The sequence below is a fragment of the Protopterus annectens genome, chromosome 4.part0 (assembly GCF_019279795.1).
Source record: "Protopterus annectens isolate FY-2018-M chromosome 4.part0, PAN1.0, whole genome shotgun sequence".
Classification (NCBI taxonomy): Eukaryota; Metazoa; Chordata; order Ceratodontiformes; family Protopteridae; genus Protopterus; species Protopterus annectens.
Window position 1 is genome coordinate 1,974,644,654 of NC_056733.1, and position 18,329 is coordinate 1,974,662,982.

The 18,329-nt window shown below is 40.6% G+C and overlaps 1 protein-coding gene across 1 annotated transcript in view; it reads right to left on the reverse strand.

Annotated features, from left to right (window-relative positions):
- LOC122800512 (MRN complex interacting protein) overlaps positions 1–18,329 on the reverse strand; it is a 302,966-nt gene that overhangs the window by 237,449 nt on the left and 47,188 nt on the right. Inside the window, exon 3 of the mRNA XM_044069952.1 lies at positions 13,934–13,993. Coding sequence (XP_043925887.1) covers positions 13,934–13,993 — 60 coding nt within the window. The remainder of the gene's footprint in view (positions 1–13,933; positions 13,994–18,329) is intronic.

The following is an 18,329-nucleotide window of genomic DNA, read 5'->3' on the forward strand; positions in this document are numbered from 1 at the left end:
GTGGTTTTTTAACATGAGAGGAAGTAGTTTTATCTGTTTTTATCCGTTTCTTAGCCTGGCTACGGAGCTGTTGATATATTGTGTGGTTATTTGTATTTTTGGTGGTGTGGTAAGCAGACCAGGCCCTGTCTCTTTGCTTAATTAGTGCAATGGTATCTTCAGTTAGCCAAGGTATGTGCCTAGTATTTGCTCCAATTTTTCTTGTGGGTGCTAGATCATTAAGGATTTTAAGAAAGGTATTGTTGAAGTTTAGGACTGACCAGTTATTTTGCTGGAGTAGAAGGTTGAAGTTGGAGGGGGAGAATTTTTTCTTGTTATGGACAGTTTTGTATATTGTGTTAATTTGTGTCTGAACTCGTTTTCTGTACAGGAAGGTAGATGAGTGGTCACTGAGAGAGTCAGGAAGGCAGCCTGCTAAGTAACAGATTGGGTTTGTTAGTCAGTATCCAATCTAGAGTGGACTGTTTTTTTGAGTGTCTTATCTAAACAGGTTGGATAGGATATGATTTGGGTGAAACTGAAGAGGTTTAGGAAATTGGGGGGGGTTTGTTGGAGATGGAGTGCCAGTCCATGTTGCAATCTCCTAAGATAACTGTTTCCTGGTTAAAATTGGTTGAGACCCAGGGGAGGAGATTTTCAATTACTGGGACAATGTTTCCAGTGGGGAGGTGGGAGGTTATGATAACAGTTTTGCTAGGGTTTATTGTTAGGCCCGTTGTTAGAATTTCGGAGTTGGGAAGGTCAGGAGGGGCACAATTCAATAACTCTAGTTTGAGCGTGTCTTTATACATAATGGCGATGCCACCACCCCTTCTGACTGGTCGGTCTAATCTAATTATGTTGTATCAGTTTGTAATAATTTCTTTATCTTTAATGTGGGGCTTTAACCAGGTTTCTGTTACTGACGCAATATCTGATTGGTAGGACTTAAGGGTTGCATGGAATTCAGTGATTTTATTTACTATATTATGAAGGTTAAAGTTTATAAAGACTAGGTCAGAGTTGTTGATTTTTGGGAGTGAGGGGAGTGGCTGGTGATTAGTAGTGTGTTGGCTATAGGTTGGAGTAGAGCTGGGGAGGGAAACTGGTAGGGCAAGAAGGGGTGTGGGACACTGGCCTTGGGTTGGGGTGGATGTCAGCCTGGAGCTTAATTAGTGTTATATTGTATAGAATGAGGTGTTTGATTTTATTAGTGAGTTTAACATATCTGTGTGTTGAAAAATAATTACAGTTAGTGGGCAAGTGTTTGAAAGGTAGGAGGAGGAACGTAGTGGTGTTGTAGAGTTGAGAGCTGATGGCGGTATAATGTGTGGGTGTGACTGCGGAGGACAGAGGGAGAGTTTAGGTGATATATAGTGCATGAGTGGAGGGAGGTGGAATTAAGCAAGAGGTAGGGAAGGTAGAGAAGAAGAGTACAGGTTAGCAAGGAGATCAGATTAGACAGTGGTTGGCTGAGAAGGTGTGGGGTGGGGTTGTGGGGGGAGGGGGAGGCAGGAGAAGGATTGACTGGTGGTAGAAGGGGCATGGTTAGGTTAGGTATAAATCTAATGAAAGAGGGGGTGGGTGAGAATGGGGATAGGATAGGGGAGCGGAGTGAGCCAGAACACAGCGAGGGCGAATGGAGAAGGTTGAGCCCACCATATGCACAGGAATTTGCAAAAAACAATCTACAAGTAGGTATGCAACATGAACCAGGAGCAGAGTGATAGTTTGCTGTGTAGCTTTGTCTATAGCAGACCAGCTACCTATTACTCCAAGATAATGAAGTACAACTCAGCAGTTATGCATTTGAAGTCTGCCAATAGGCAACCACTTCAAAGATTAAACTCTATGAGCAATAAGTTACTGAGCTTAAAGAAACAGGAGGGCCAGAGAGGATTAATGAGATGGGAAGCAAAATACAGCACTGCAAGAGCAGCTGTCGTCCAGGTGCTGTGCACGCCAATACTCCCTACCGAAATGTTAACAGGCACAAGGGTATAAGTTGTTTAAATAAGACACCTACACTTTAATTTTACAGTGGAGCACTTTCTGGACAAGTGTAATAAATGTCAGCTATTTATGCATCCTATGTGCCTTTTTATGGGCAGCTGGCCAACTGTCAGGAAAATTGCCGTTAGTAACACAGCCTCCAAAACTGACAGAACTAGAGAAATGAGTGACAGTTCTGGAAGTTCCTTCTCTAACAGCTCATAGTATTTCTGAGGGACAAAGAACCCTCAGCATTCTCCCACAGAAAACATTGGCACATTCTGGAAATAGTCTCAAAGAAACTCCCACAGGAGAATCAGAAACTGAGCTTTCCTGAGTCTGAATCAGAAATCTGAGGAGAAAACCCTGTATCTGTCCTTCATCTTCCTATCCATATTCAGAGTATCGAGTGTCTTCAGGAAAAGAGGTATCCCCCTTATGTCCTTCTATATCACTGTTGTTGTATTAGTCATAGAAGGATGTCCCATCCGATGCTCAGCCAGTATAAAAAAAGTCTAAAAAAGGGATCTTGTATGCGCCATACATCGCATTTATATTGTCTGCATAGAACTTGGGGCATAAAAGGGATATATGGATGCAACTACTTAGAACTTTTGTTGCCAACTTTTGTTGCCAATTTAAACATCGTTTTGCCAGTTGGTTTGAACGCTTTGTTGCTGTATTGAATATTTAGCAAAACCACATTTTAAAAAAAATGGGGCAATTAATTTTTTTTGGTCTTGTACTTTATATTACTACCTAAAGTTCATGTCATCCAAGAAGGGGAAATATCAGTGTGGGAGGCAAATTCCTCATAAGGATAATCATGAACAGTGTATTTTTTTTTGTTTGGGTTCCTCCCATGACCATACCTCTTGTAGCATCCATAAAGCATTTGTGCCCAAGACACTCATATGCCTGCCCTGGCCATTTATCTTGGAAAAACAACAGTTTAAACAGTTAATCCAGGGTACCATGGCAGAATCCTTTAACCCCGGGATACTCCCGCTAGGTAAGAAGGTGGCCTCGGATGGATTCTTTTAACTGTCCATCTCCATCAGACATCTCTTTAGAAGCAGGTAATATGCTCTGTAGGTTGTGCTGTATTTACATTAGATTCCTGACAGAGGCTGGCATGGATCAGACTTTTCGCTTGTCTTATGAGGCTTTGCAGCATCTACCCCAGACATGGAGGAACCTTGGTTGATTATTTTAGAGGTTCCTAGATGGATTCTGCAGATATTGGTCAAGGAGGATGTTCCGGGTTCTCTTCTTAAATCCTACCAAGGGTCGGAACCTCCGGTAGTTGTTAGTGCTAATGTCCCCTCCAAGAAGGCAAACCTGAAGCATGTTTCAGTCCATCCTACGGATACTCAAAGGGAATTGGCAAAAGTTTACACTCTGGGCTTTTCTGTCTAATGGTCCTAAAACCTTCTGAAGGGGTTTCAGTACCCACTCCTTCTTGGACCTCTATCCCTTCTAAATGGTTTAGGGAACCATATTCCTCGGATGAGGATTCAGTGTCTGATGAGGGGGTCTTTGTCCTATTCTTCACAGATGCTTTGGCTTATGGTTCTGATGAAGAGCAATCTGTTAGTCTTGAGGTTGCCTTTCAAGGAATTGTCCTTTGGGGGCATAATTGCTAGGATGATGGAATTCTTTAAGTGGGATTCTTCTCAAATACCTGACATTCAGAGAAGATACTGCACGTTGCTTCAGGTGGATACTCCTAAACCATTGGCAGTTCCTTTTGTATTGGCTGCCTTTTAGATACTTTCATTGCTGCTTCCAAGTCTCCCTGATTCTCAGCCTCCTACTCCTAAGAAACGCAAGTTCTATACTGTTCCTGGGAATAGTCTATTTTTATTTAAATGTACTTGTGTTGATACAGCTGTGGCATTCGTCTTTTCTGACAAACCTTCTAAACTTTTGCCTTCTGATAAGGATAACTGGGCAATGGAGAGGATTGGCAAGAAAGTTTACACTGCTTCTACTTTGGCCTTTAGTGCCATTAATTACCAAACTCACATGACAGGTATGCTTTGGCCTTGATTGCTCAAGCTTGTCAGGTTATCTCTGTCCTCCCAGATTCTGATGGCAAATCCTCTGCCTTATCTTTTTTAGGTTCTGTTTCTCAAGTGACTCACCACTCTATTAAATGTAACTAAGATGCTGCTGATGCCTCTTATAGGGCTGTGGCCTTTGGGTCCATCATGAGGTGTTGTTTCCAGTCTCTGCCTGAGGACATGAACGCCAAGTTGTAGGATGCTCCTTTGGGTAATAAACATGTCAGCAGCAGCAGTCCCATAAAAATGTGCAAGTCTCAAGAGAAAAGTAAAGCCTTGCAAGAACTTAAACATATTTGTCTCCCCTATCCCTAAATTTGAGGAATAATCCTTCTAGGTCTGCTTTTGTTCAGAGGCAACACCTCCAGGCCTCAAAGGGCAGGAAGGGCAGGGAGCAGGCCCCCTCTAAGAGTTCTAAGATTTCTGTTGGCTAGAAGACTCCTTTATCTGAGAAGCCTGCTTCTCTTTGACAATTTCCACCCCACCCCCAAATCTTTTAAACCAGGCTCCTTTGTCCCTTCAGATCTCTCGGATGAGATCTCCTCACACAGGATAAGGGGTCTTTCACCCATCCCCATTTTTCCACTTCGAATTGGCATTGTGGGTGATATGGTTTTGATCCCTTTCAGACACCTCTATTCTGATGATGTGCTCATGGTTTTACAGGAAGCAAGGAACACTCAACCAGAAAATCTTATATGCCCAAACGAAGATGGTCTGTCTAGTGCCATGCTCATAACCAGGACCCCTTTTCGGCAGGGGGTCCTTCTGGTCCTCTCTTACTTGTGTTAGTTGCTCCAGTCTGGCTTGACCTATTCTTCTGTGAAGGCCCATTTGTCAGCCATTTCTGCTTGTCTGCCCTTAAATACTCCTTTGAATTCTCATTTTGAGGTCACACAATTTCTTAATGGCATCCTGCATATTAGGCCTCCAAGAAAACCTATTCCTCCTCCTTGGGACCTTAATTTTGTTTTGGAAAAATTGACTTGGGCTCCTTTTGAGCCTGCAGATTCTGATTCTTTTGCAACATTGTACCTGGAAGACTGTTTTGTCACTGGCCCTTCTGCTCCATGGGTTTCTGAGCTACAAGGTCTTTATGGCCACACTTCCTTTTTTGGCTTTTCACACGACAGGGTGCCCTTTTGTACTAATCCTTCTTTTATGCCAAAGGTAGTAAAGGAGTTGTCCTTGAAGCAGAGGGTACAACTCCTTCCTTTTTCCTTTCTCCTCAGTCTGCTAGTGACAGGGTCCTGCATACCTTGGATTTGAACAGAGAGCTCTGGTATTAAGACTATCCACAAGTCTGATCACCTTTTTGTTTCCTTTCATCCCAGGTCTTTGGGTTTGTCCGTTTCTAAGCAAACCATCTCCTCATGGATATCTAAGGCTATTTCCTTCTGGCTTATTCCATTAGGGCTGTTGCATCTTCTGGTGCCTTCTTCAAGGGGCTGAATGCCAATTCCATCCTTGAAGCTGTTACTCTGTCTTCAGTGCATGCCTTTACTAAGCATTATAAATTGGATATGGTATCTTGAACCAGAAGCAGGTTTTGCAGATACCATTTTATGTGGGGCTGTTGAGGGGTCTTTTCAGCCTTCCACCTCCCATTCTGTTTGAGCTTTAGTCTCCCTTCTATGACAAATACTACAACAGTAATATAGAAGGACATAGTGAAGTTGTGTAAAATCTTACCATAACAGCAAAAGCCCTCCTCTTCACTGCTGCAGTATTCACTCCCTTCCTCCAATCCCCTCTTATTTATTCTGAATTTTTTTCCTTCTGTATGTAAATGGACTCCTTTGTCTTATGGCACAGGGCGGGACACCCCATCTATGATAAATACTGTAACAGTGAAAAGAACATCTACTGTTATTATAAGATTTTACACAACTGTCCTTTCTTTAATCATAAACTACTTTATAAGGATCATCGAAAGCCAGAATTAAATCCTAAACCAGACCCAGTAAACTACTCCTAAGGAAATGTGAGGTGTCGTCGGTATGCATTTAGTTTTCCATTTCCTTTCGACAAGGGAAAAAATGGGGCCAATAGTGCTATTAATGGAGATGGCAGCTTCACCAGGGATGGGCACAACGTTCAGATGAAACAGGGAAGCCTTCCCTATTCCCTCTCCCAGGACCAACAAGTTCAGCTCTCCCCTGCAAACAGGAAGTGGCCAATACCAAGTCTATAGTAGCTGTAGGTGCTACAGAGAGCTCTCGGGTAAAAATGAATGGTCTGAAGTACAACAAATGGACAATCACCCACATGCAGCTGAGGCAAATTGCTAGCCTATTGTGGTGGTAAAGGCTGTTTGATTAACTTTATTTTCATAGCTGGAAGGAGGACTGACAGCGATAATTGCAGTTTGTTCCATGATCAAGTCGAAATTTGTGTCGTTTCCGCCAAGAAAACAAGAAGCAGAAGCATAGTCTTTAAATATCATTTTTTTCACATAACAGAGTAAAATTAACTTTAAACGCTTATCTCCAAAAAGTAAAACAAACAATTTCTTCACAGAAAAAAAAAAATTCAATTACTTTAAACTTTTAAACACTGCAAAAAAAGATAAGCGCACTCGTTTAAAAGTACACTACAGTCTCATGACAGTCAATTAAAATATGGACTCCTAGTTTTAAAGCAACTTTACTGAAGAGGAAACTTAATAAAACTCTGTACATGAATGTTTTTTCCACAAAGGGAACTTGTCTACACAGCAAAAGAAAAGTACAAGCAGTCAAGAGAGCCTCAAAAGCCTGAGGGGAAGAGTACTTTTTGGCAGCTGGGCACCCAAACCTGTCAGCTCAGCCCAAACTGACTGGTTTTGACACATGGAAGGGTGCTTTGAAATTTTGGAAGCTGGCCAGCTGTTATATTCTATGCAGGATATAACCCATATAGCTAAGGATACTGCAGCAGTGCTCAATAAAATGAAGTGTGTGCCATTTAAAGAAGTTCAAATCAGCCTGATGAGTTGGTTCAAATGGATACTGCATAAGCTTTTCATGCATGAAATGAAGATTCTAAGGAGGAGCCAAGTATTTCCTAGGTGGGAGGAGATGCAAGACCACTTTCAAAAATTGTTTTACTTCAGCATTGTTGGAAAAGGGGATGGGGAATCTATGTGCAGACATGCTGAAATGACTAACAAGTGCAACAGACTATAACAAATCATTGGACAGTAACTCTCAAAATCAAGAACCAGAGGCATCCAGGTCAGCAACGGCTCTTGGCTCTTAAGTGGCACCAACTAGAAAAATGTTCCACTTAGCCATATATGGTTTTCCTAATAGCAGGTTCACCCCTCAAGTACCTGGTGCATGTCCTCAGAAAAAAGGTGCCTAAATAATGTCAAAATTTATCAAGGCAATTAGCTGAAGCATTTTTACATTGAAGTTATCAACCCTCCAGTCTTGCGTTAGTAAATTGACCTCAGCCAGAATGAAAAGGGAGAACCACTGTTGCCTTAACCAAAAGGGGATCACCACTACAATTTTGGAGTCTCCTTCAGGGATTTTTAGAACTCCTGAAAGGTTTATAGGAGCATTCCCATCCATGGGAATGAAAGCTGCCTGCAGAGAGTCCTGGAGCATACCTTTAGGTGTCTGTTCTGTAAAGATGCAAAACCAATCTAATGGAGGTGTTCCCTACAAGTGGATCAATTATTAGAAAACCCCAGGATGAAGTTTCCAGCTGCAGGGATCTAACCTGGTCCTGCAGGGCTTGTCTGCAATAAAGTTTACCTCTGACATAAATGTATGAAGCTTTAAGAGTCAGACTAAGCTATAATTACAACTACTTGGACCATCACAGCCAGTCTGCAAAGGGGGGGGGGGTAAGTATCTGGTACCCTCATGTTTATGTACCATTTTCACTGTGATATTGTGCATGTATACTAGCACAGGTCCTGGGGACCAGAGATTATTCAAGGCTTTCACAGCATTAGCAGCCAACATCTCCCTGATATTTGTCTGCTTTAGTCTGTCTACAGCAGGGGTGTCCAACAGGTGGCCCTAGGGCCACAATCTGACCCAGAACATTTTCTAGCATTGAGAATGTCCAATAAGCTGTTTTGAATGGACAGACACATGCTGGACAGGGTAATAAGGTCCCACAAACTTGCCATGTATGGCAAGTGGCCCCAGGGCCAAAAGTGTTAGATACCCCTAGTCTACAGGATTCCTCAGAACTTGTACTTTTATCCCTTTTGAAACAGCTTACCAGGTCGGATCTGAAGCATCTGCAGTGACTGAGTGGCATGGGGATGTAAGGCAGAATGAAAGACCTGGATTGAAAATTATCTGATCCATCCAACATTCAATATCCTCTTTACAAATCCCACAACTAGAATTTGAAAAGTCAGAGGTGTAGAGCCAGAGTCCAGACTGATATGAGGTGCCAATGAATTTTCCTCGTGTGTTGTCTGGAAACAGGTAGCATAATCAAATGCCATATACCACAGAATCCTGAGAAATTTCTTTGCAGATACTTAATTTAGGCAGGAGAAACTCATGAACTGTTGTAACTTAGTCCTGACAGCTGGAAAGAAAGTCTGCAAAGATAAGACAATTATCCAAATATGGAAAAATGTGCATGCCTGGGGGGTGGGGGTCTGCAATGAGCTATGACTGGAGCTAGGCAGTGAAATGCCCAACCCGTTTATTAGTAGAAATGTCATAATAGGTGTTCTTTAGGTACAGCTTTACCATGAAAGCTAGGGCTTGGATCAATGATACAAGATTCTGCAGTGGACTTGAAATCTTGACATGGAGGTTTAAAGCTGAAAGATTGTTTGGGACCAGAAAAATCCTTTAACAGCCTTTGCTTCAAATACTGAAAGGCACTGGTTCTGTTACTCCCTGGGATATCATGCTGTGCAGAATGTAAGGAAATGGAGAAATGTGGTACCTTCGATAAGAGGGAATTCCCAGGAACTGAGGGAGGGATTCCCATTGTCAGGAGTATCCTTGTTGAATTACCCCATGCTCTTTCAAGTTACAAGTGTGCAGTATGGCAAGAAGTTGGCAGAAAACATTACACTGCTTCTTATATTTAGTATATGTATGGTACCATAGGTGGTACAGGGATGACATAGGGTATTATGGCACCTCTTGCAGTTAATGTAAGGAGTATGGTGACAGTAGCTGATATGAGGAGTATAATGACATTTTTGTGCCCTTACCAACTTCAGTACTGCAGGAGGTACTGGAGAGCAGAGAAGATACAGTAAGTGTCTGGAAGTCTGAAGAACTTGTTTTGTCAGTTGCTTTCTGCTCCCATCCTTACTGACCATCAAGCTTCCCTCCAGTAGGACTTTATATAGTATGGTGGGGGGAGGGCCATTTGGAGGTATTGTCATACAGGCAGCTATTTGGGCTGCTTCCCCTCACTGACATCCTGGTGGGGAGGGTATTAAGACTGTCCGCACCACTGGGCAAGATGCGAGTTACCCGTATTACTGCACGAACACAATGCCTTCCACCTGCAACTGCACACCTCCATATACTCACCAAAAGGCTACCACAAAGAAGTGGCACTTATTCAACTTCAAATCAGCCCCTAGGATGTGTACTCCAATGCCCTCTCTCCAGTGGATTGTGACTGTGTGCAACCTCTGCTTGGTCCCATCCTCTCTGTCAACAGCCTAAGCCTGCATGTTTGGGACCAGGTGAAAACTCCATTCCTCTAAAGCGGGGGAGATGGCTTTTTACAGTCTGGAGAACTGGCAATTATGGACAATGGCTGCGTGCTGAAAAGTAGCATCACCCCCACCCCACCTTTAAAATGATTACAATAACACAACTGCCCTACTATGGCTTGGGGATATAAAATACATAATCTTTCAAGATATTGCACAGTACACTTATGTGGGTATTGCAGCTGGCATTTTAATGTAGCACACTTGCTACTGTTTTATGGGTAGCAATAAGTGATAGCAATCATCTTAAAGCGAATCATTAGAGAGGTACAAGCCAAATAGACTGTTACATTTAATATAGGTCCCAATTACTAGATCAGATTTCAATCTAACTACTTAAAAAAAATAATTCCAAGCACAGACTCTTGAGGGCTAGAAATGTGGGTGTGCATGCGCATCGACTAGTATTAGGATTAAGGTTAGTTTGTGTCTCGGTGTGTGTGCGCGCATGCGTATATCATTTAAATTGGGGTCAGTGATGGGGTTTAGCTTGGAGTTAGCACTAGCACACATGGGTAGGGTAGGGTAGTCACTTTAGACCACCTCTATCCCTTACCCCAATACTGTACATATATTTCACTTTAAATTTTTTTTGTTTTCAGGATGTTGGCATTCTATCAGACACTCAAATATGAATGTACAGATACAGAAAAATAAAGGTTAATAAGAGAATGAATGAATTATTCACACGATATTGTGGCACGAGAATAAGCTGATGGGGCATATTTGTACAATGTAAAATGGGAGAGAGAGAGACTTTAGGTGATAGCACAGGAGTGTCCATTCAACTGGAAGCATTTTAGAAATGCTTTACTTAAACCTGGTGATTGATAACTGGTTGAGCATTCCTTTGTGAGGAAAGGACTTCTATGATCACATCTGTATTTCAGGATTTGTTTTTCTGTGGTAGGTACTGGTAAACAAATTTCATGATGGGATTATATCAAGAAAGTGTGGGGTCAAAATCTGGACATGATCTTGGGTAAAGTTTAAGTGAAATATCTAATTTTGTTTTCTAGAGAGTCTTCCTTTAAGTAGAATACCATTGCCTATGTAGAATTGTTAAATGAAATGGATGCCTATGTGAATAGAGCACACTGCCTACCTCGATCTTCCCAAAAGAATTCAGCATAATACCTCAATTGGGCATTGTAAACAAGCTCACTGAATCAGGTATTAAACCTTGGGTCATCACTGGATAGCCAACTGGCTCACAGACAGGTCCTCCGAAGTTAGGATAGGGCAGTCTACCACCATACAATGGCTAGCCGAATGTTTCAGTGCAGGGGCCACTCCTTTTCGGCATCTACTTCTGTGAGGTCAAGGTCAACATCAAAGGCTTCTGGTTGACAAGTTCACAGATATTTGCAAATTAGGTGCAGTCTTTGAATTCCAACCCCCCCCCTCCAACATAAATAGCCTTCTAGATGGCCTAACAGACCAATAACTGGTACCAGAGTCAACATATTAAACTCAGTGCCAAGTAATGTACTATTGTGTACATAGCATTATTTGTTAAGACAGCCACCCTGCAAATTACTACGTTTACAAAATACCCCTATGAGCATTTCCAAATCCCAGACTACTAGGTCTACATGTAAACTGTGGCTTAGCCTTTGATTATCATGCATCTATAGTAGTAAGGAAATCATTCTATGTTGTACAATGTCTAGCACGGGTATGGCATCCAGGTCCAAAGGATGTCATTGTTCTGTTGTACTCTGCCCTCATCAGACCAATCATGGAGTACTATGCTCTCTTCACTATGTACTTGATCAGACATATGCAGCAACTGGAGCATCAGATTCCTCACAAAAGAATACATGACTTATAGAAGTCTTACGCAGACTTCCTCAAGGCCCTGTCCTTGTACTCGGTCTCCTACAGACTGCTGACAGGCAATCCATGGCTGGCATATGGCGCCTCTTCAGACGCAGCCTTAGTAGACCTGTTGCACATCGCAAAAAAAATAATCATAAATGCCTGCTCTAAGGACCCAAATGTCACCTGCAACATAAATGGGACATACTGGAAGGATAGGTATGAGTCTCAGAGGCTACCCCCTTCTTTGGGGCAGACTTCCCATCCATGTGAAGCAGATTTCTTCCATGTACTTGTGAATTTGAATCAATGATGGGAAATCATAAGTTAACCCTGGGTCTGGCATGTATGCCGAGACAGGAAGTGTGTAAATGCTCAACCAATCATGCCCAAGTTTATATATTACTTGTCAACCCCCCCCCAAAAAAAAAACTTAGGGCCAACGCCTTCCTAATATTTCTGGGAAGCATGGCTAGGCAGAAAAAGGCCTCTCAGGGCCATTAGCATAGTATTCTGCTATTATCCTAATGTTCAGTGCTGCACAGGGGATTAATTGCTTGCAATAGCTCTGTTGAATGAATTTAAGTTTGGGGTGTGTAACAGCTGGGTAGGAAAAAAGAGTGCTTGGAACTGGGTAGCAAGCATCTGTTTATTCTGTATGGCACTTTTTTTGTGTTATGAGTTAAGCATCTATATCATCATCACAAAGGATTGTTTAAAGTAATTGCGAAGGGATTTCCTGCACTGGGTCTTCATGGAAAGTGGGCCAAGGTCTACTGGATACTTTTACATCCACAGCCAAATAAAATTAGTGGCTATAACTTAAAGTGAAGCACTGTATGTAATGTTTAATCCTTTTGGTTAGCTTTACTAATGTTTTTGTGCACATTTTCAAATGGTAGTTTTTTGGAATTGCATTCAAGTACAAGTTAGTGGATAAGTTAAGTGACAAGACATTTATGTTTTGTATATAAAATGTTTGTCTGTGCTGTGAATGAGAGTGGAATCATTTGCTTACTGCATAAGTTGGGTTCTTTCATAAATGCAGTGCATTAATAGAAAGTAAAAATGAATGGTCCAAGGATTGAGCTCTATGGAAAGCTAGTATGAGGTATACTATGGAAATACTGCCGGTTGACTCATTACAGCGAAGTGCAAAACGATCAACACTGCAGTAGCAAAAATGATGTGGGTTAATCCAATCTGCAAACTTTCAAAAGCTTTGGGCCACATCAATGCATCTTGTGATACCATATCCCTCATACAAGCTGCAAGTGTCAATGTAATGCTCCAGCAGCATTGCATTATTCATACTAAATGTAAAGGGTGCTGTAAAACCCTATGCCACCCCAGTACCTCCTCTGATACTCTACTCATAAAAAATGCAAGGAGCATTGTAATATCATGTGCCATCCCAATATTTCCTGTAGTATTGTAGTCCTCATACAATCTGTAAGAATCACTTAAACATATAATGCATTACTATGATTCCCCACTACAGGCACTAACAGAGGGCATTACTATACTATCCAAGCACCAGCATTGTTAATGTAATGCTTATACTGATAATAAGGAGAACAGAATGCCCCTTGTCATTGCACTATCTCCTGTGGTACTATACTCATCAAAAGAACTGTACGGGGTGCTGCATTACCCTATCCCATTCCAGTGTCTCTTGCAGTACCATAATCTATACAACTGTAAGGGGCACTGAATACCCTTACCACAGCATCTTCTGTTATACAGTACTCCATGCCAACTGTAAAAGGTGAAGAATACCATGGGCCACCCCTCAATACCTCTTGAGGTACTATACTCACACTAATTGTAAGTAGCACTGTGATATCCTGTGCCAACCCAGTACCTCATGTGATATTATAGTCCTCTTAACTGTTAAAGCCACTGTAACGCTGTACACTGCCGCCAATACCCACTGGGTTATTTTGCTGTACCTACCAAGTGCAGGAGGTATTTTAATACTTTGTCACCCCAGTACTTCCTGGGGTACTGTACTTGTACCAGCTGTAAAGAAAAAGTATACTATACCCACCCAATAACTTCTGTGGTATTAACTCTATGTAGAAAATACCACTACTTTGTAAAACTCGGTAACTCCGAATGTAATGCAACTATAAAGAATACTGTAATGCTGCATTAAAAATGTGAAGGCCACCCTGTCCAGTATCTCCTACAGTACATTAAACTGCAGGGTTCACACCAAGTATTCCATGGCAAAGTAAGACATACAAAGCCATTTCAGACAATGCCATACTGAAAGCAAAATTCAGCACACACGAAAAATCATTACATCCAGAATACAAAGCCATCTTATCCTGTACTACCATGGAACTGAATTACACCCAATTACAATTCTTACCTTTATTATAGATTGTTTCTCTCCACATAACTTGCAACGCCATCGCTTGTCCTTTTTGACCTAAAAAGGAGATAAAATAACATCTGCATTAAACACTTATGAATAAGGGAAGGTAATCTACAAGTCTGATTGGATTAAAGTACATGTCCATTTTTCAAACTTCCTTCCAAATTTTGGATGTTGTTTCCCCAAGCAGTACTAAAGGGAGGAACAAAAATACAGTCCTTTTGAATGTGAAGATCATAGTAAATATCTTCTACTTCCAATTTTTCCACAATTTCTGAAAATTAACTGTTTGCTTACAGCACTGTACATTTTTGTGCACAAGATGGCTTCAGAATGATGACACTGACTGAACAAGTTCTAAGATGTTACAATATGTATGCTAGAGTATCGATTTTGAAACAGCTGATTTCTGGGAGCAGATCTGAATGCATCTCTAAGTGAAGAACCAGCAAGGGTGGGATGGTCACAGCAGTGAGCAGACATCAGCTCACAAATCATTGGGGACAGCTGTGGCAAAAAATTACTGAAGACAGATGCAACAACAGTCTTTTCAGAGCAGTGTGCCAGTTCTACCAACACTGCATTTCACTACAGCTGATGCACACCACACCAGTACTTCTGACACTTTTTTCAATACTGTGTGCGCTCCCCAACCACAAAGAAATGGGGGGAAAGGATTTCCAAGATGGCTGCATATCAAGTAATGGCTTAATTCTAGCTCTACCAGTGTGAAAACAGAAACTTAGCAGAGAAAGCCAGTGGACCTGGATTTCTGAGTAAATTTCAGTAACTAGAGATAGTAAGTGCACTGTCCGGATGCCAGGAAAACAAATACAGAGGACTTGAAGGAAAATCAGCTACAAAAGGCGACGAAAAAACACTGACTGAGGAAGAACACTGTAGCTGTTCAACAAAAAGCAGTGCAAGCTCCAGACATGACTTCCAGTAGAGGAAAGTATAAGGCAACTGCACACAGACCTGACTAAAATAAAATTAAACACTGATGGAGTATATCAACTCAAACAATAAAAGGCTGGAAAGATAAGGTGATAAAACTGTAAAACTCAAAAGTCAAAATGAAGAAAAGGCTGTCTGAATAGGAGACTGCACAAAAACAGATGTTCCAAAAAATAACAGAATTAGAGAACGGAGCACACATACCTGAGAAGCTGGAAGAAACCGAGTGTAGTGATTTTATGAAAGCACAAATAAGCAGCTGGACTTTTATTCCACAACAGGAATTGTTAATTGAAAGGGCACATTGTGTGTACCCTCCAAACATGGCTAATGAGAAAACAACCTAGACCTTCAACAGTAAAGATGCAATCTTACCAGCAAAAGGAGCTGATTCGGACAAAACTGTGGCAGAAGGACAAAGTACTAAAAGTGGGAGACAGCAAAGTCTTTGTGGAGAATGACTGCTCATTGTACACCATGGAGAAGAAGAGTAAGTTTATTCCATTATTCAGGGAATGTCAAGAAGCAAGAGTAAGGTGCAAACTGCTGTACCCAGATATCTTCAAAAAATTATTTTTGTTCCTCCGGGGATAAATGATAATGATGAAGTACATCCTAAGAAAGAAATACGAAAGTCTGTCCAACAAAAAGCGAACTCTGAAACAGAAGGAAATTCTGCTTCCTGTTCTGGTAATACAGAGACTGTGCCAGTGAAACTGTTTCCAGTGTTTCAATGGAAAATGCTTAAGACGGGAAAAGGGCACAAGAGATGACTAGAAGAATTCAGAGTACATTTGAAATGAAGCAGAGACAGGTTTTGGGAGATGGAGATGAACAGGAATAGAACAAGAGAATCTGGAAATATTGAACTTTCTTAGACTCTGTTAAACTTGTAGGGACTATAAAGCATAAAACTACATCATGTCATTAATGTTTGGAAAAATACTAATTTACTAGTACTCTTTAATAGTACTATTTTGATGGTGGATGGCTTTCTTTGCGTGTTATGAAGTAAAGTTTTTTTTTCACTTATTTTATAAATGTATTTATAAATGTAAACCGGGGCTCCTGTCCTTTCTTTTTTTCTCTCCCTTCTCTTTCTCCTTGTTCAGTTGTAAGAAATAAAGGCACAGCAATGTAAAAAAAAATCTGGTTAAAACAGCATGACAAAAGAAAAATCAGTGTGCTTTGTCTCATTCTTGCATAGGGGAATGGCTGGGTTAAGGTCATTAGATTAATCTAGCAACAGGTTTTAGAGAAAGCAAGTAAATGAAAAATATTGAATATTATAAAGCTTTTTCTAGTTAACGACATGCTTGGCAGTTGTGCGTCTGGTTTTCATACCTCTAGCAGACAATCTGATAAAGAGAAATGGCTTGGAAAAACGCTTTCTGAAAGCATTCAAGTGTTTTCCCAGCTGAGAGAGCTATAAGAAACTCAGGCACTTAATAGAACCACAGGCTATACCTCAAAGCTGTGTGTGGCTGTCAGTTTGGAAAATTTGTTCCTATTAGGAGAGTAAAACTTCAATATTTGAAGATGTACATAGCTGTGTGTGTTATTAAGTTAATGGGTTTTAGGGGGTATGTATTTTTGTTTGAGGGTTTCATTACAGCAAAAAGTTCTGTAAGATGTGACATAGGCTTAAATGAAGATGACAAGAAACAAGTGTATAAAAAATTAACCTGCCAAACAGTACATGCATATAACACAAAATCTGGAACTACACAATTAACAAAAAAAAAACTGTTGTACATAAAAGGTGGGAATATATTTTTTAAGAATATGATGCTTTCTGTAATGTCTATAAATGTGAACAGTCTCACAGATAAATACAAAACACAAAAAGAGTAGTAAACTATATTAAAAATGTAGAGTAAACATAGCTATGTTACAGGAGACACTTGGAAAGAACTGAACATGTGAATTTGATATAGATTTTTTTTCAGGGTGATTATTCAGCAGAATACCTGGGGCAAAGGAAGAGAGGAGTTCTTCTATTAATTGCAAGAGGAGCTCCAATAGTGATGGAATAGTATACAAAAAAAGACAATCATGGTAGATTTGTAGTACTAAGAGGCTGCTGGCAAGGGAGGAGGAGGATTACACTGGCATGCCTTTATATTCCATCGAAAACTGCTATAATGTAGCTTAAGGAAATTCTGGGAGAAATAATCAGCTTTCAGCAAGGAATATTACTTATAGGTGGGGACTATAATTTGATTTGCAAAAGTGAAGATGTGTCTGGGGGGCTCAGAAAGGTAAATATAACAAAGGAGGGTTGATTTTTAAAAATATATAATTTTTGGTATGGAAAATGCAAATTTAGTACAATAATGTAATATTTGGTATGGAAGATGTGAATTCAGTACCTGGAGTCTGGAATTAATTTACATATTATTCCCCAGATACAAAAACTGGGTTAGGCTAGACAGAACTTGCATTTTCAGGAACATGTGCATTTAATTGAAAGTCTTGAATACACACCCAATAACCATTTCAGATCATGCACCAATAACTAAAATAAAAACACAGGGTAATGAAATAAAAGACACTGGTGTTTTCCCCACTACACACATTTTCAGACTTAACAAAATAAAAATGAAATCAGCTATAAAGAAGCCTGTAAAAATACTTTTTGGGATTTCTGTTGTAAATGTAAATTGAAGCAGAATGCAAAATATCATTAAAAACTACTGGAAACTAAGGACACTGTAAACCAGATACACCTGCATGTGCAATTTCTCTCTCAAAACTGAATCAACACTGATTAACACTATTGCACCCTGTACAACTGGTTAAGGCCCACATTAAGCTTTGCAAAAAGATCCAAAATACTACATTTTTAGTAATGTGACCTGATAACAGTGGTATTTCATTATACAACTAATTTCAATTCATAGACTTTAAATAGGGCTGTGGTGTACAGAAGTAAAAAATGCCAAAACTCCTTAATGCATTTGTTCGGTCTGCAAGTTGAAAGTCATAGCAGCATCACCACCTCACCCCCATTAGAGTGTTCACAGACTCTAATCATACTACACATCTCACATTTAGAGGGTTTTGTAATGTGACCCTCTTGCCACAAAAAGGAGCATTTATCAGTGACCTATAAACTACTACAATTGACACTCTCTCTCTCTCTCATTCACCACCACAGCTGTGCAAGACCATTTTGGTTAATGTAATAGTTGCCTCCTACTATTCACACCTGACTGTGGTTTACTACTACTCCAATGTCTTTAGGGTCCTCCATCTGCTATTACACAATCATATATTCACTGGCACCCAGAGATGAACTTTCTAACCCCTTCATCAGTGAGCAGTGCCCACAATAAGTTGGGCTTTCAACCACAATGACCAGAACATGACAAGCCAGGTATGTGTGTGCAACACCACCCCTTGCTAATCAAGAAGATACTCCCTTGTATTT